The sequence below is a fragment of the Elgaria multicarinata genome, chromosome 17 (assembly GCF_023053635.1).
Source record: "Elgaria multicarinata webbii isolate HBS135686 ecotype San Diego chromosome 17, rElgMul1.1.pri, whole genome shotgun sequence".
Classification (NCBI taxonomy): Eukaryota; Metazoa; Chordata; class Lepidosauria; order Squamata; family Anguidae; genus Elgaria; species Elgaria multicarinata.
In genome coordinates, this window is record NC_086187.1 from 3891577 (window position 1) to 3910551 (window position 18975).

The window sequence follows — 18975 nt, forward strand, 5'->3', positions numbered from 1 at the left end:
AGTCTGTGACTGTCCCAAAGTCACCCAGTGGGTTTCCATGGCCGAGTGGGGACTAGAACCCGGATCTCCCGACTCCTAGTCCAACACCTTAGCCACTACACCACACTGAAATTTTTATTTCATTTAAAGCAATTTTCTGCCCAAAAGGCTCAGAGCTTAGAGATCAATAAAAAAGCGAGGCAGTCCCAGCCCTTAGGCATGCAATCTAAAAGACAGAAACACAAAAATGTGATTGGGGAGGGAGGAGGGGGGAAAGCAAACTCATGCACCAGTTCTTAAAGGTACAGTTCTTGTAATGAACAGCAGCATTGGAAACAGTTAGGTACAGCCTGGTGTAATGGCTGCTGCTAGGTGGCTGTTGAAGGAATGCTAAAAGCTGCTGGGCTCTCTGCAGAGCAAATGGAATAGGTCTCCTTCACTCCCTCTGCTGCAGCCTGAAGTGGTCTTGCTGAAACCTCCATTTATTAAAGTTTTGGATAAACTAGTCAAGCTTCCAGTGCATCCTCAGTTTGTCTGCAGCGCATTCTCATTGATCATATTAACAGCTCTTTACCCTTGAGACTGTGAAATTCCCTTCTCAAAGTGCATTGGAATCAGACTCACTCACCAACAGGCCAAGGGAAGGAAAATATTTAGTCTTGGCCAGCAAGCGTTCTCCAGGAGGATCTGGGAGCTGCACTGCAGGAGCTCAGTTAGGCTGCCAGTAGATTTGTTTGGGGAGAGAGGGAGATCTCTCATTCTCATGTTTCTTCCTTTCCCCTCTCTTCCCTTTCTGGAAATGCTGCCGATCCGCTTAGCATTGGGTCTTCGTTTATCTCTCTCCATGTGTAAAGCTGATTACCCCACAGAGTCTTTTTTGTTCCCTTACCGCAGTGCTACCCTCCTCCTGGAACTCAGCTCCACCTGCAGTCCCAGACCCTACCCCTCACCCTCAAAATATATCCCTTCTAAATACATCCCCATCAATTCTACTTGCAAGTAGATTTTTTAAAATAAATAATAAAAAAAGGTTTGCTTTGTAAATTATTGATAGCCCAGTTGCCGGGGAACACGAATGGGAAGTTTCTATTGCACTCAAGTTCTGCTTGTTTCTAGGGTTGTTTCCGTGACATCCGACTAGGGGCATTTGGAGTTGTTTGTGGGTTAAATAACCCCGTTAGCCCATGGCTTGTCAATTAACCCATAATTTGCTGCTAGGCACTGCTCTTAGCATTTTTAACCCTCGTTTTGAAAATAGATACTTGCTGTGCTGGAGCTTTCCAGAGAAGTGGAGGCAACATTTAAGTTTTAGAAATAGACTTGCAAAGGATTCAGGGTCATCTGCAGTATTAGCCCTTCTTGTTGATTCTGCAGAAGGGGTGCCCGGCTCTACTTGTTGGTTGGAAAAGGAAAGGCACACTGCATATTTTTATTTTATTTATTACATTTCTACACTGTCCAATAGACAACACTCTCTGGGTGGTTCACAACATATGTTTGCAGGCACTCTTGCCATATTCCTCCTGGCTAGTAGAAATAATGTTTGGCTATTAAGCCAGGGCAGAATTTCTGCACCTTCCGTTGGAGTGGTGAATTCCACGATACTTGTTTCTCAGGATATCAGGATTAAGAGAGTTTTATTCTTAAAGGCAGCCTAAAAATCATTTTAGATAAATATCAGAGCATTGGTCTGTCATTGTCAAAAAGAGCCCCCAGACTGCATGAGATCATAGGCTTCGAAGCAAGGAGAAGTTTTCTGTGTGAAATTAGTTGTATTGCAGTAGAGGTGTAGTTAAAATAAAACACAGAGTTGGTAGGTTTTAGGTCTTGGGATACTTTCATGGGTTGCAATATGGCTCGGAGGAGAAACCAGTTGGCCCTCTGCAGAACGTTAACGCCCCTCAGCTGGAGCCTGAACTGCTCCTGCCCTGTTTGGGTGCTGCAGCGTCAGACAAAAGGTTTTGCATTTCCCTTTCAGATATTCTGGGTGCTCTGTTTGAATACAGATTGCAGACACTCAGAACAGTTCATGCTGGTACCAGGGAATATGAGAAATTGGATTTGGTTCCAGAATATTTTCCTGGCCTTGGGGCTACTTGCTGTCCATCCCCTTTACTTTTCCTCTCCTTCCAGAAATCTTTCAGTCTGCTGTGTTCAGACAACATGCTAAACCTTTTGCAGCAAATGTTTAGTTAATGTCATTAAACCGTGCTTATGTAGCCCCCACGGTTAGGAATGATTCACACGACATGTTAAATCATGGTTCACACGACACGCTAAGCCATAACGTTTAGCTCAAAATACTTAGCCACTGTGGCTTAGCGTGTTGTCTGAACAGGGTCAATGTGTAAATTTTGTTTGCCAGATTTTCTGGAAGCTCTAACAGTAACCATGCATTCTGGATACCTATGATTTATTGATGTTCCCCACCTCGATCAAAATGGAGAGGTGGATAAGAAATAAATTTGTTGTTGTTATTATTATTATTCTCATAACAGAACATTGGTTATAGGGCAGATTAGAAATGGAATCAATGGAATCAATAAATAATGCAGACGTAACATTACTGGCTTTAGTATTAAATTAGCCTTGTAAATAAGCTTACAAAGCTTGCGAGCTTGCAAAAACACACACCACCTTTTTACTGGCCTGTTGGAGTTTGCAGAGGAGGGATGGAGAGCTTCCTTTTGAGTCAGACGACCTTTGGTCCACCGAACTCCAAATTGCCCGCACTGCCTGGCTGCAGCTCTGCAGGGTTTCAACAGGGATCTTTCCTAGGCCACGGCCTGGAGATGCCAGGGGTTGCGCATGGGATCTCCTGCATGCAAAACGTAGGCGGTCCTGCTGAGCTATGGAGCTGGAAATAGCTCCAGGAACCTTTTGAAGTTTTAACACTTTACCTGCTAAGAATTGTTAATAGCTTTTCTAATGGTTAACAGTTCATAATTTTATTGTTTACTTAATTTTAATTATACCTGTAAGCCACCTTGAGTGCTATTTTTGGTAGAAAGGTGGGTTAAAAGTCAAATGAATAAAGAAGTAAATGTAAAGCCTCTCTTGCTCTGTATATTATAATAAACTTGGCCACAAGACAGCCCTTCCTTCCATGTGTGGGTCAGGAATCACAGGTGTGCACCTGTCCTAGGAGCAGGACCAGCCTATGGTCAAAGAAAGTAGGCTGCTGCAATTTACTCTGGATTTCAAAAGTAGCTTGTCATACAGTAGAGAGGCTGCGAATCAAGTCAAAAGCCGTGTTAGGAGCATGGAGTTGTACAGTTCTCTGGATTGTGACTGAACTATTTTGGCTGATCAAATGACCAGTCATAAAAGTAGATTCCGAAAGGGCATACCCAGACCTTTTGAAATATGAGGAAAGAATACTTCGTATTCTTTGCAGTGTGTGTGTGTAAAAATAAATGTCTGTGAGCAAAGTGTACTTAATTTTTAAAACACATGTACACGTATGTATATAATGGAAATCAGCACTGGAACTCAAAGGGGAGGAAGAGGTTGGAGGGAAGAGGCCTGGCAGCTGGTCTGAGGGGCCGCGCTGCCTTGATGCAGTCTGCAGGGTGCACGCAAACGAGGTAACGAAGAAAGAAGCATTAGGCTCGAATGAACCAGGCGAAATGTTCGCTTTCTTTAGGACCTGGGCAAGGTTGATTCAGCTCTATGCCATAGAGTTCGACTACAAACATTTTGGTGTAAGAACCTGCCTTATCTTACTCTCTAAAGTGCTTTGTACACTGCAGATGTGATATAAATAGTAACGTATTTTCAGTGATGGCCGTAAACATATCACACTGCTGCTTGTCTGCGATGTTGCAGTGGTGGCAACCTACTTCACTGTGACGATAGACAAAGTTTGTAAAGCACGAAATTATATATACATTATCGCAACTTTGAACAAAATGCATGTAGATAATGCAGTGTTGAGCAAGCAACAGTGTTGTGCCCAGTGTTATTTGCAGCTGCTGTTGGAATTAAAACAGTATCATGTGACTGGGTCGCTTTAACTAGATTATTTCTTGCAGCTCAGCATTTCGCTATTGGGGGTCTTAATCCAGGCAAGGCTAGTGTCCAGCTCTGAGCTGTATGATGCATGTGCTCTCCTTCCTGCCAGAACTCTACAGGGTGTACACAGTAGTGGCGCGCTTGTGTCTGTCCTGTTGCTAAGCAGTGTAAAAACAGACGGGAGCTCCCAGTGACGCAGAATGCTGGGACCAGATGAGCAAGCTTGAAGCAAAGTGGAATTTCCTGGATGAGATTCTCCAACCCTGGCAGGGGCCCTGTTTCAGACCGAATAGGCCACAAAGACTCCATTCCCAATGGTTGTCTTAGTATAAATGAAAATTGATTGTATGTAAGGCCATTTCCTAGACCTAGATGGTCTGGTGCTTTCTGTCCATGTTGTCTACATTTTATCATCAGTGGAGACTGTCAGTTTTAAGTCAGAGTGCCTGGTATGCTGAAAGGCAGAATATAAATGCAGACAAATGGCACATCACCAAGAATCCCGGGGGCTATAGAGGAACAGGTAGAGGCAGGTAATAGTCCCCTGGCCTCAGTGCAGCCTTGCTCCCAGGAGAAGCAAGGAGTGGGGGCCGCCTCTGCTAAGTGGCTAAGCCAGAATAGAGAGGTCTAAATGATAAAGGCTTCTCCATTACTTTTGTGTGTCTCTTTGTGAGCTATTACTGCAGAAGATGCAACTACTAAGTTTTAAAAATAAAAACAGGCAAGAGGGATCTGCTCAAAGCCATGATAGCTTATAAGTATCCTAAAGGGGAGGGGGCTTTTCCACCCCTAGAGCTTACATGTCCCTAACTGCATAGTTAGAAAGTACTCAGGTTTGTGACTGTAGTGCTAAATAATAATGTGTCTCCAAATAACTCACCTATGACTGAAAAATACTTCTGCGTTCCATTTTCAAAGGATTTGGCTGACATAACAAAACATTCAGATAATGACGTGAGTAATGCTGTGATCACATAGCTGAGAGTACATGGGGGATGTTGAATAGCTTTTAAAGCAGCATGGAGATTAGACAAGGCTTTACTGTATGTGCAGTTACTGAGGTTGGGACAGAAATGTTAAGCCATATTAAAAATGGTACCTTGCTCACTTATTTATTTTTATTTATTTATTTATTACATTTTTATACCGCCCAATAGCCGAAGCTCTCAACTTGCTTCTTGGCAGTCAGTTTGAAAAAGAGTTAATTGTTTAGAGCGTGGATGTAATTTTGGGGTGATGTTGAAAGGTAACTCTCTTGAACTGGATGACAGATTTGGTCGTCATCCTCCACTGAAAACTCTTAGAATGTTTGTCAGAAATGGTTGTTCTGTATCTGTTTGCATGCATGTCCATTAACCTAGCAGTGAGTCCACAAGATATGGCTTGATAGGCCTATTCCCCCACCCTCACCAGTATTATGTTGAGGGGATGCATGTGAATGGCCTTCTCCAGCCCAGCCAATGCGACCTATGGCCCTTGGGGGCTGTACAAGTTGCCCACCCCTGGTCATTGTTTGGCCCTTGTTTACTGTGAAAGGATAGAAAAAATAGATCAGCAATGTCTCCACATCCACAAACTGTTATGTCCTAGAAATTAATTTCTAAACATAATTTTTACTGTTAGAGATATTTTCAACAGCCACAAGTATATCAGGGTTGGGTTACTAAATGTTCTCTACGTTTTGTTCATGTTTGTTCACTTAGTTATTTGCTCACAGCTGCCTTGGTTTTTTGTTCATATCTGGAATTCAAATCTGAGTTTCAGACTGGAAGGGGAAATTAATTTTCCAAATCATATTGTACATGAAACCACTGGATGAGGGTTAATTCCAGTGAGTTGTCAATATTCTGATGACATCCAAATGCTTTTCATTTTGATCTGGTCTCAAGTGAAGCTACAGATGTCCTGAAGAAGTACATGGAGTTGGCAGTGTACTGAAGGAAGGCTACTAGTAAACTGAGGCTCAATCCAGACAAGTCAGAGGAACTGTGGGTGGGTGAGAGTGATGGTGTTTATAAACAGTTCTGGATCAGATTCCACTGCCCTTAAAGATCAGGAAGCTCTTCTGGATGCTGTTTGGAGGACCTTGTGGTTCCAGGTTTCCTTGTGGAGGCTCGAGTAGCACCTTCATGATTGACTGAGTCTACACAACAAGACAACCCATCATGAGTTACAAGCCACACTGGGTGGTCATGCTGTCCGAACCTAAACCGATTCCTGCAGGATGGCTTGTGTGTGGGCAGCAAACCATCTCAACAACCCATGGCTTGTTCTTGGGATTCTTGTTGGGTTGGCATGTCATTCAAAACTGGACATGCCAACACATCATGGGCTGCGGGCATCCAGCAGTGTGCTGCTTGGCAGGAGTGCCAGAAATCCCTCCCGCCCTTCCCAAGTGCAGCTGAAATCGCTCTTTGCGATCATGGCCGAGCTGCTTCCGGTGCCCCTTCCTGGTGCCCATCCAACTGTGCCCAAAGTACTTTGGAGGAGCTGTCAGGGTTTTTACATTTCTATACCGCCCTAGCTCCCTAGCTCCTGCCAAGCCCCCTGTTCCCACTCCATATGCAATCCTGGTCACAGTTGGAGCCTTTTCTAATTTTAACTTATTTGTGCAAAACGGGGCTGAAATAATTTTGTAGCGTTTTTCTGGCCTCAGAGAATGCGTGCAAATGGCCCACATATTATTGGGTTTGGGGAGTTGCACACCAGTGCAGTTCTGACTGTCATAAACATGCAGGCCTGGCCTGGAGCCTTGTGTTTTTGAGCTGTGAAACGTACAATGTAACAGTCAAGACTACATTGTAGGTGGGCTGGTTTGACAGCTTTTGACAATTGACCGATGGGGAAAGGGGGGGTGTAGGTCACCCCCTTAGCAAGGGTTTTCCCCCGGGTTCAAAGGGCTGCCCTCAACCATGTGGGTGAATCCCCTGCTTTGAGTCCCCACTTGCCCAAGTTCCCAGGAACTGTTTTTCATAGAAAAGCGCCCCCCTTCCCCCCCCCCGCTTCCAATCACAGTAACTGTGTTGAATTTGACAGCTGTCAAACGAGAGGCAGCTACTGCAAGCAGCAACACAAATGGGGGTGGCGCACGCTTCACTGTGAAAAAGAGGTGTTGCTGATTCAGGGGTGCGTGTGCATTGTGAGGTGGTCACCCCCAAGGGGTCGGGGCCACCTTTTAAATCCTAAGCGTCCCTTTGCTAAGTGTTGAGCACTTTCGCCCACCTGTCAAGTACTCAACAAGGAGATCTGATGCTGCCATTTTATCTTAGTTTTTATTTTATGGATGGTTTTATAATTGTAAAGTGCCTAATGGTTTCTGCAAATGGCAGTCCTTTAAAACAAAAGGAATAACAAGGTCATTTTAAATGTATAATATATGAGATGTTCTTAATTCCTATGCCAGAGAGCTCCGGCTATTGGGCGGTATAGAAATGTAAAAAATAAATAAATAAATAAACTGTAAAGCCTATTCAGAATTGTAAGGACTCCCAATCTTACTGATTCAGAGAAATGCAAGGGGCTGATGGTTAGCCAGAAGGTGGGAGGGGGACCAGCCCTGCACCCCAGTTACAGGATGCAAAATCCAAATGGCAGCATCCCTAGACAGTGGCATTTGATATGGTGCACTCAGGTCTTATGACCAAAACGCCTGCAGCAGTAAGGGATTGATAAACTTATGTAATGAACACCAGGGCTCACGTTTTTTAAAGCTGCGGTTTTACTAGATTTGTAACATTTGCTGGAGAGGGGAACTGGCCTTTTGAGTTACTGAGTACTTGGCTTGGCTTCTGCACAAAGCTGCAGCTTTTTCCATGTCTTCCCCTCCCCAGTCCTGGCAGCAAGTCCAGTCATTGTGCTGTGGAAGGTGAGCAGGATGTGTTGGTAATGCCGTCTCTCCTTTGTTGGCTCATGAAAAACTTACTTTCCCAAGGCTGGGAAAGCCTTTCTGAGCTGTTTTGAGGCTGAAAACATAATACTTCCTCTGCTGAAGAAAATCCAAGGCACGGAAATCTGTGGTTTAGAATGTGGATTTTGCATATTCACTGCTCTTAAATTTCAGAGTTTTCCTGCCTTTCATCACCTTTAAGCCCTCAATCAAGATTCCCTGCGTTGAACCTCAGCCAAGGTTTCTGTTTCCAGTTTGACAGCAGAACTGACTCATTGCCACTCTGGCTTGTGCCCTAATTTAATTCATGGCCTCTTCTGAAGTATGTATCGGGACCAGATTTTCTTTCTACTTCCTTGTGGCCATCAGTGACCAGTTTCTGCCTTCTCTGCACCTCTTGGCTTAGTTTATCTGCAGAGAAAAAAAGTGGAGAGCGAAGCTCTAGTGCTTCGAATCTTTATTTTTATTTTCAAATCAGTTCCTCAGTGTGCTCACGCTACGTGTTTCTGACAGTGTCCTTCATCAGGAGCTACATATGACATAAATAAAACTGCCAAATAGACACACATTGACTTGAAAATGAAACATAAAATGGTTCAAGGTTGAATGTGTAAAACAAGTATAACTGACAATTAAATACATAAAACATTTTAAAAAGGAAACATTGAATAGTTTAAGATTAACAATAAAAAAATGAAAAATGATTAAAATAAATAAAAATAAAACAAGCCAAGAGTTTCTTTTATAATTAAGTCATATCATTTTTCATTATTGTTTGGGCTATATGACTTTGACCCGAGGAACTACTGTTTAATGTTTCTCCTCTATTTCCTTCTTCAGGTCAGTTCATTTCTTGTGTTTTCAGGCTAATGGGCAAATGTTTTGTTTCTAATGTCGGATGCCAGCTAAGGTTTTGTATCAAGACAATTGATGTTTCATTTTCAAGTCAATCTGTGTCTAATTGGCAGTTTTACTTATTTCATATGTAGCTCCTGACGAAGGACACTGTCCGAAACACGAAGAGTGAGTACATTGAAGAACTGATTTGAAAATAAAAATAAAGATTCGAAGCACCAGAGCTTTGCTCTCCACTTTTTTCTCTGTTTGGTAGTGCTTCTTTTCCTCGCTTTTGCAGTAGTTTATCTGCAATCAGGACAGGACTTGGAATTATAGTTATAAAATTGTCTCTGCAGCTGATCTGTTATTTCTCCCATCTCACTTCCAATCCTAGTTGATGATCTTGGGCTTTGCTAGAGGCCTCTGTGGTCTAGATGGGGCCACCTGATGGGCAGGATTTAGCCCATAGGCCAAAGGTTGCCCATGCGTGGCTTAGAGCAAGTTAGATTAACCTGGTTTGCAACTCTTAGGTAGAATATTTTTGGATCGCCCCTCCACTCAGTGAGTACTCAAGTGATGTACAAATGAAAACAGACCGGCTGCAATGCCGACTAGCCTCTCCTCCGTGCTCCTGCTCCCCTGTGTTTTTGCCTAGATGGGTGATTTTGCCCATCTAGGAGCTGCCTCAGGGCAGGGGAGGGGAGGAGCCTGGAGACCTGATCGGAATCTGTGTAAAGTCACTTCCGCAGTCTGCTCCCCTCCCTGCCCCTGGGACCGACCCATCTTTGCCCTCTGCACTCCATTTCTGACTGTGGAGATGCTGGCGGCACTGTCAGAACCACACAGCTACAAGAGGAAGGGGTGGGAGAGGGGAGCATGGCTTCTGGGAACTGAGGCTGGAGCCCTGGCTACAGCCTTGGTTCCCAGAAACTAAACAATCCTTTGGCTCTATAGACCAGTGGTCTTCAACTAGTCCAGACCTGAGATCCACTTCGGACTCCCAACATGCAATATGGGACCCACTTTCACAGTTGCTTTGGCATGACCCATCTGGGCTGATCTCATGAACCACGTTTGGGTCACAACCCACCAGTTGAAGACCACTGCTCTAGACGATGTCTAGTGGCCATAGGATTGCACCCTCAAATGCATAAGCTCCAAAAAACTAAACAACTTTTTATACGATAAAATCAGGGTAATAATAATAATAGCAGTAGAGGGCGGCATTAACTATTAAAAGCTCAGCAGAACAATGTCTTCCAAGTATTGCTGCTTCCTATGATAGCCTTAGTTAAATATCGTTAATCTACAAAATCTATTAGAATTGAAGTCTTGACATATGATTGTACTTAATGAATGCTATTTCCCTGGTTGTTTGTGTGTTTTGTTTTAAGAGTGACAGCTCAGAACACCAGCTTCTTTGAACCCCGCTGTTGACCATAAAATGGAGTTTGGGGAGGAAGTACAGAAGAGATTGATCATATAGTATGGTCAATGCTATAGCTGAATGGTAGAGCATGTAATGTGTATGCCCAGAATCCTAGGTTTACTCTGCATACTCTCTGATACCCATCCTTGGAGAGAAATGAAGCCTGTCAGAATAACCAACACTGGGCCATGTTCCCACTCTCTGCACAGGATAGTCATACATTTGTTTCTGGTAAACTTTGCTGGTTTTGTGGGCATCTGCCAGTTCAGCAGCTGGTCTTTTCCTCCACCATATAAATCGCTGAGTAGCCAAATCTGCACTTCTGCTGGGGGAAGCCAGTTCACATTTTGAGAAAGGGCTCCTCTTCCTCTTTAGCCCTGCCATTAAGCGTTATAGCATGCCCTCTCTTTCATTGTTGCAAAATATGTCAGGAACTTCCTCAGTTTTAACAGCTTATCTGTTTCCCAAATGCATCCTATTAAATTCTGTATTGATGCTGCTTGCGCTGTCCAGCCCATTGTAAGATGATTTGGGGGCTGCATGTTTCTTTGGTTAGTCATACAATGGAATTCGAAAACATTGTCCTGTATTGTCATTGCAGTGAAATCTATACTCCTAAACATGTTTACTCAGGTAACCCCTAAGTGGTTTCAATAAGTAAGTCTACTTTGGTTTTTACCCTTAGGTTGTAATTGTAAGCACACTTAACTAGGGAGTAAATAAGACCCATTGAATTCAGTGAGGCTTCTAAATAATCATGCTTAGGTCTTCATTATTATGGTACTAAATGTTTGGTTGTGCTTCCAGACAGCTGAAGTGCTGGATGACTGGAGGAGGGCTGACGTTGTCCCTATCTTCAAAAAGGGCAAAAAGGAGGAACCTGGGAACTACAGACCAGTCAGTCTCACATCCATCCCTGGGAAAATTTTGGAGCAGGTTAAAAAGAAGTCAATCTGTAAACACCTTGAAAACAATGCAGTGATTACTAGAAGGCAGCATGGATTTGTCAAGAACAAATCCTGCCAGACTAATCTGATCTCATTCTTTGATCACGTAATCTCCCTTGTGGACTGTGGGAATGCTGTGGACATATTATACCTTGACTTCAGCAAAGCTTGTGACAAAGTACTATATGACATTATGATTAGTGGGCTAGATGGAACAACTATTAGGTGGATCCACAGTTGGCCACAGAATCAGACTCAATAAATGCTTATCGGTACATTCTCAAACTGGGGGGAGGTAACAAGCAGGGTACCACAGGGCTCAGTCCTGGGCCCAGTGCTGTTCAACATTTTTATTAATGACTTGGACAAGGAGGTGCATGGAATGTTTATCAAATTTACAGATGACACAAAATTGGATGGGATAGCTAATACCCTGGAAGACAGAAGCAAACTTCAACGTGATCTTGATAGGCTGAAAACAACAGAATGAAATTTAATAGGGATAAATGCCAGATTCTACACCTAGGAAAAAGAAACCAAATGCACAATTACAAGATGGGGGATATTTGACTCATTAATACTACAAGCGAGAACGATCTTGCAATTGTTGTAGATCACAAGCTGAATATGAGCCAACAGTGTGATGCGGCTGCAGAAAAAGCAAATGCTATTTTGGGCTGCATTAATCGAAGTAGAGCTACCAAATCCTGTGAGGTACTGGTTCCTTTCTATTCAGCATTGGCTAGGCCTCACCTTGAGTATTGTGTCCAGTTCTAGGCACCACACTTCAAGAAGGACGCAGACAAGCTGGAGCGTGTTCAGAGAGGGCAAGCAGGATGATCAGGGGTCTGGAAATAAAACCCTATGAGGAGAGACTAAAAGAACTGGGCATGTGTAGTCTGGAGAAGAGAAGCCTGAGGGGAGTCATGATAGCTCTCTTCAAATACTTAAAAGGTTGTCACACAGAGGAGGGCCAGGATCTCTTCTCGATCATCCCAGAGTGCAGGACATGGAATAATGGGCTCAGGTTACAGGAAGCCAGATTCCAGCTGGTATAATCTGCTCCAAAATTTCCCAAGGTTTATGAGCAACCTTGTGAAAAATGCACTGCGTTCAGACAACACGATAACCCACTCTGTCTGAATGCAGCTCATTTTCCACAATACGATAATCCGCAACTCAAACATATTCCCACACTGGGTGGGTTACCATGTTGTGTAAACCTAACCCATGGGGCTTTGGCAGGGCTAAGCTAGATGCAAGGAGATGGCTTTTAGTGCCTGGAGTCGTTTACCTGCTGTGCTGCATGAACCCTACGCTTGGGTGACCTGCACAACCAAAGGACATATTCTGATCTGCTCCACTCACAAATCCATTCCTTTTCTTTCCCACCAACTTGGAGCCAGTGTTCACCAAGCTTTTTTGCAGGGATTTTTTTTTTACATCCCCCTCTCTTTCCCCATTTTTATTGTCATATGCAATAGTTAGGGTGAAGTAACAGAGTGCTTCTGAGCATGCCCAGTCCTTCCACACAAAAATCCACTCCTGGTTTCCCCTCCCCCACCAGCCCAAGCTTTCCTTGTTTCAGCAGTGTAAGATTATTATTATTATTTATTTATTTATATAGCACCATCAATGTACATGGTGCTGTACAGATTACACAGTAAATAGCAAGACCCTGCCGCATAGGCTTACAATCTAATAAAGTTGTAGTAAACAATAAGGAGGGAAGGAGAATGCAAACAGGCACAGGGAAGTGTAAATAGGCACCGGGTAGGGTGAAGCTAACAGTATAGAGTCAGAACAAACTCAATATTTAAAAGCTATAGGGAAAAGAAAAGTTTTTAGCTGAGTTTTAAAAGCTGTGATTGAGTTTGTAGTTCTCAAGTGTTCTGGAAGAGCGTTCTAGGCGTAAGGGGCAGCAGAAGAAAAAGGACGAAGCCGAGTAAGGGAAGTGGAGGTCCTTGGGCAGGCGAGAAGCATGGCATCAGAGGAGCGGAGAGCACGAGCGGGGCAATAGTGTGAGATGAAAGAGGAGAGATAGGCAGGAGCTAGACCGTGAAAAGCTTTGAAGGTCAACAGGAGAAGTTTATATTGGATTCTGGAGTGAATTGGAAGCCAATGAAGAGATTTCAGAAGTGGAGTGACATGGTCAGAGCGGCTGTTGCTGCTGCTACTGTTAAACAATTGGGAACCTGAAAGTCTTGTCAACTCCCAGTTCACTCCTGACTGTGATCTATCTTGACAGGACACTCAGAATGCATTGGAGGGAGGTCCAAAAGCAACTCTATGCATGCCATGCAAGGGTCAAGGGCAGGGGCAGCCTTTTCTTAAATGTTAAAATGTCATTGGGACCGACACAAGCCACCACTGTCCGGAGGCAGGAGGAGGAGGCAAAGGCTGCTATTGAACAGAGATAGGGAGCAGTCTGATCAGGTAGTCTGAAAGTGTTGTGCTTCTCAGCCTCCCTCTGTCTCTCTCTCTCTCTCTCGCATTGGGAGGGGTGATGTGTCTGGGAACAAGAAGGCGCACAACCACAGTTCGCAGGGCTCTGAGAAATCTGCCAGTTCCCAGGGAAGTTATGAAGCCTGTGAATAAATAACTCTGGTAGGCAGCTGTCTGGTAAGCTTGTGGGAAAATGCTTTTAAAACTTGCTGCCAAAGGTTGCCGCAGACCAGGTAGAATTTCACATCAGCGTAAGGAAAATGTGTTCCACCTCTGGGATGCTGCAGATAACGCTTCTTCACTAGGGCTCTATATCTAATCCTCCTAAAGTTGCCCAATATGACAATTTTATCCTCCTCTTCCTCTAGAAAGCTTAGCTGGCATACTTTTTTTTTATCCTGACAATGATGCTGTAAGGAACACCAGGTTGGAGGAGGGAGTGTGGCTGAAGAACCCAGTGAGCTTTGTGGCCTCATAGGGAATTGTCCCCGGTCCTAGCCTGGCATTCTGTTACCACCACCACACTGGCTCTATAGAGTTATGAGCTGAGGATTTCATTTGACATGAGAACTCGTGTGTATCACCTCCCCTAGCCATGTCATTTAGTGGAACAGACTGCATATCCGTTGTTACTGGGACTGCAACCTGTGACTGGGTTCAGATGCCACAATAACCTGTGATAGCTTATTTAAATCATCATGGGTTATCTTGCTGTCAGGAAGTTTTTTTAACCCACAATGGCTTATTTGGCCAAAATGACCCACTCTGATAACCCACAGTCTGCAGAGTTGGTTATTTAATCCATCATGGCTTATCATGTTGTCTGTCAGTCAGAGTGGGTAATTTTGGTCACCTACAGAGTTGCTGGGCAAGAGCAGTTGAAAGCACTGCTGCCCCACCCCTCCTCTCTGTTTCCATGATTAGCCTAGCAACTGTTTGCACTGACCCTGCTCTAACACTTCCCCCGGCAGTACACTCTGCAACCCACCCACCCCAATGTCAAACATTGACCCTGTTCAGCAAAGGCATGCGCAGCACATTTCATTAGGTTGTGCCCATAGGGGTTTCTTTTAAAAAGGTAAACATTTATTGAATATTCTTTCTGATTGGAGCGAAGTAGGGGAGATCACAATTTCCAGCCCTCCCTGATCCATTCAGGACTTTTCCTACCCCTATGCCCCCGATTGGAACAGGGGGCGGGGAGGGTGTAGAAAAGCACGTCATTCCCTCCCCTGGGACACTAATGGCCCTGATTGGGTTTGGAGTGGAGGAAGGGAAAGCGGGGCGGCAGGGAAGAGCGTTTCCCATCCAGGGCCTCCAGAAACAGCCCCCTCCCTGCACAGCCTCCTCCGTCCCTTCCTTGCACTCCCTGAAGAAAGATGCAGCCACTTGAAGTGGGTGCCACGCCTTGTCTCGCCTCTCGATCCTGCCTGCCCACTGCCAGGCAACTTACTTTCCCACTGCGCAGCTCCAGGATCCGGAGCTGCATGCTGGAGAGGCGCAGTGGAAAAGTTAGTTGCTTGGCCAGTGCCTTTCATGGGCCTGTTTCATACACACACGCTGCCAGGGAAGAGGACACGCTGCCGCCACCACTCCAGACTCCAAGGCCGCACATGGGAAGGTGCTTTATAGAGGCACCTATGGTGGTTTCTGGTGGCATTTCCCCCTCGGAGATCTCTTTTGTAGGGAAAACCTTGCAAATCCTCCCCACCCCCTTCCCAATCTCCATCTCAGTCAGGCTGGATGTGGGGGAGAGAGAGCAGTCAGATCATTCCCCAAGTTCGGGGGGCGGGCTGTTATGAAAAATAAGATCTTCAACCAAAACTGAGAGGCTGCCGATTTTCTGTGAAGCTCCCTCACTCCAAGACAGCCCCCCCTCCAAACAGGAAACGTTCAGTACTTCAACCAGTGGCTCCCTGCCTCCGCTTTCCTATCCACAGGAAAGATGAGAAGGGCACTGGGCCGGGCATCTCTTGGCCGTGGCGTGGCGCGCCCCTGGGGTTCCTGTGCCCCCCATGCCGAAGTCCAGCAATGGGCGCATCCGCTCTGCCCGCCCACGTGCTCCACGTCCTTTGCCCACGTGTTGCTGGGGCTGCTGTTTGAGGCACCAGGCCCACAGGAGGAGGGAAAGGCACGCTAGCCGGCTAAGGAAAGTCAGCTAGCGGCCGGCAGGGATGGGAGCAGGAGGCTCTGTGCCTGCTTTATTTCTGGAAAGTGTGCCGTCGCGGATGGGAGCAATGAGGGGAGGGAACTAGAGCCCTCCCCCCTGAAGATATTAGGGTGTGCCTGGGCACACCCTGTCTGCACGCCTGTGTTGTTCAGAAGACATGCTAAGCCACAGTGGTTAAGCATTTTGAGCTAAATATTACGGCTTAGCATGTCGTGTGAACCATTCCTAACCATGGTGGCTATAGAACCATGGGTTAAACACGCTCACTAACCATTTGCTGCAAAGGGGTTAGCAGCCTAAACATGGCTTAGCGTGTTGTCTGAACAGACCCAATGTCAAGGTTGAGTGGTGGCAGCTGCATGGGGTTGTCATTTTGCCTTGTGTGTATCCCAGCCAGGGATTGCTCTGTATGAAGTTTGGTCCCGATCCTGCAAACTTCCAGTGGTTTTTAGAGCCACCATCCCCTTGCCAGGCTGATGCTGGAAGTGCTGAATTAAACCCCTGTACTTTACCCCACACCTCTCGCCTCACATTGGAATATTGTGGAAGTTTAAATCCAGCTGCTGCAATGTTGTCAATGGGTGAAACTGTGCCACTGCTGGGGTGGAAGGACTTAGCCTCCAGCTAGACAGCTGAAATGGGTACAGGTTGAAGACCGCAATCTTGGGTATTCAAGGCAGCAGATCTATCTGGGAAAACAAGAAAGCAAGAGGAGCACAAAGAAGAGAGGAATGGTCTGAAACTCAAAAGTGGGTTCAGCTCTAGAATGAGGGATAATGCTAGCTCATGAGGTGCAGACAGCATAGCACGTATACCTCAGGAGAATCATAGGACTGCACAGCAGAGAATTTGTATGGCTAGGTACTGTGATCACAGTGACAGGGTTCAGGCAACACACTAACCCACTCAAGGGTTGAAATGTGGGTTATCATGTCTGAACCCAGCTGCACCAACAAACCAGGGTTTGTTAACCACAAGCAACTCGTTATCCGGAGTTCCCATTGTTTGCCTACACCCATGAGGGCAACTGGGCAGACGCCACAGAATTCAGTGTGATGCTGATGGTCTGCACCTCTCCTAGGACTCTCTTGCTCCTGGCTGCTTGCAAGCCTCATGCTCTATGGCGACCTTTTTGGGTACTTTAAACAAGGTGCCTGGGGATGCTCAAAAGTACAGCATAGCCATCATGGTGAGCTTCTAAGCCACACCATGTCATTACCTCCCCTGCCCCCTCTTGCAGCTGCCAGTATTGTGAACTTAGGGACAAAGGACACTCCAGCGGAAACAGCCGTGTGAACGTCTGCTCCCCATCTCCTTCTTGGACATCACTGCTGCCCGATGCTTGTTACAGTGGCTGCTGGTGTCCCAGCTCCATCCACCTTGTTTGCTCAAACTATCATGCACAGTATGCACATGTATGCTGTATGCATATGCTGTTATCAGAAGACAGTGTGGCCAGAACTGGAGGCAGGGTCGAATGGGTCACCTTGCAATTTGATCAGTGCTTCCACACAGGGAAGTAGTTTGCGATGGCCATGCATGCGGAGGCATGAAATAGCAGAGCTGCTTTTTGACCCCTCCATGTACAGCCACTCCACAGTAAGTCACGTTGCCTGGTATGGATTAGTGTGTGTTAAGCCCAGCCCTTAAGCAGTGTGAAGAATTGCTCCCTGGCTGATTTGTACAGCTAAACAGGCAGTAAAAGACTAGGAGTCCGTAGCAATCTGCTGGCTACTTGAGGCATGTTATCAACTGTGTTGTGGTGGGAGCGACACACTACAGCTGTGGCCACTGCAATAGGATGCAGTAAGTAGCTCTAAGAAGAGGATCTGCTTCTTCTAGATACAAAAAAACATGTTCATGCTGCCCTTCTTTAATCTCTGTACCAATTGGTCTAATGCCTTTTCTTTCTTCCTTAACAGAGCTGAGAAAACTGAAGTCCTCAGTGATGATCTGCTGCAGGTATTTTAATTAATTAATGGCTGTATCTTAATTTCTGTGCTAAGGCTGCCTTTGGGGGCGGGGGTTTAGTGGCTGCTACTTCTTGTGTGGTGCATGGGAAAGCTGCAGGATAGCTTCAGGCAAAAGAGGAGAAATTGCACAGCAGTGTGCACACTAGCTGACAGGCAGTTTTAAAAAGAAGTAGTGCGGTTGAAAGTGAAATAAGAAGAGAGAAATGGCAGTTTTCAAACTCACTGTGCTTACTGGAGTGTGGGAAATCATGGTTGTGGTGCATGGTTATAGCAAAGCCCATCTGCAGCACTTGCTTTATTTTAACAAAAATTATCTCTGCAAATTGTATAGATGGAATAAATGAGAATCTATTGTTTTACAGAATTAATCTAGCTAACCAGGGCAGGGAGAGAAGGAAGGAAGCCTCCAGGTGTCCACATTTCGAATAGAAATCCTTCACAGGCACTCTTTTGCAGATTGATTCAAGTGGGTTAGGCCTAAGGGTGCCCCCAAAGAAAGTTTTATAAATGTACTTCTGTGCACCTCAAGGCTTCTTCTCTTCGTTTCCTGCCTCTGGTGCCTTTTATATTTTCCTTTTCCTAACCAGAGCAGGGACAATGAGCTATGCAGAACATTCTTGACCCCTGCCCTGTTCTGGCAAATGAGTCACCATTCAGCACTGCCTGTATATCTCAAAGTTTTCTGTCCCAGCCATGAAGGAGATGTGCTTAGACAAAAGAGAAATGGAAGCTGAGATCTGCAAACTGCTGAACTTACATCACAGTGGGATGGAAAGATGGGGCTTTTTTAAAAAAAATGATTGGGAAGTGAGTGAAAGCAATGAAATGCCATTTACTATTTCTGTTATTATAACTGATGTTGTTTTATTGTGGTTTTTTGTGAACCGCCCAGAGAGCTTCGGCTATTGGGCGGTATAAAAATGTAATAAATAAATAAATAACTGTAAAATACTTATACTGCGCATCTGTGGGAGGTTTTTGTTTGGAAAAAAGGACTGGAAGCTATTCAGGAAGGTAACCTGGAAGCTTCAAACTAGGCCCTTTCCCAGTGACGTGTTCTTGCTCTCTGTTTCTAAGGCTCTGCTTCAACTTCCAGTCTTGGGACTCAGAAGTTCACTTGATAGGTTCTGGATATAAAAGCTTTTTCTTTGCTCTGTGTGTGTGTGTGTGTGTGTGTGTGTGTGTGTGTTAGAGAGAGAGAGAGAGAGAGAGAGATTCCAGCTTTTTTCTTGTGACTAAATAGGGTTATGGTTTTTCTGAATCAGAAGGGTGGGGAAATTAAGGAGATTTGAAAG

At 45.1% G+C, this 18975-nt stretch overlaps 1 protein-coding gene across 6 annotated transcripts in view; it reads left to right on the plus strand.

Annotated features, from left to right (window-relative positions):
- ARHGAP17 (Rho GTPase activating protein 17) overlaps positions 1 to 18975 on the plus strand; it is a 73674-nt gene that overhangs the window by 12917 nt on the left and 41782 nt on the right. For all 6 annotated transcript variants that reach the window (XM_063143156.1, XM_063143150.1, XM_063143151.1 and 3 more), the window contains exon 2: positions 17630 to 17669. In XM_063143156.1, coding sequence (XP_062999226.1) covers positions 17656 to 17669 — 14 coding nt within the window. In that variant the 5' untranslated portion in view covers positions 17630 to 17655. The remainder of the gene's footprint in view (positions 1 to 17629; positions 17670 to 18975) is intronic.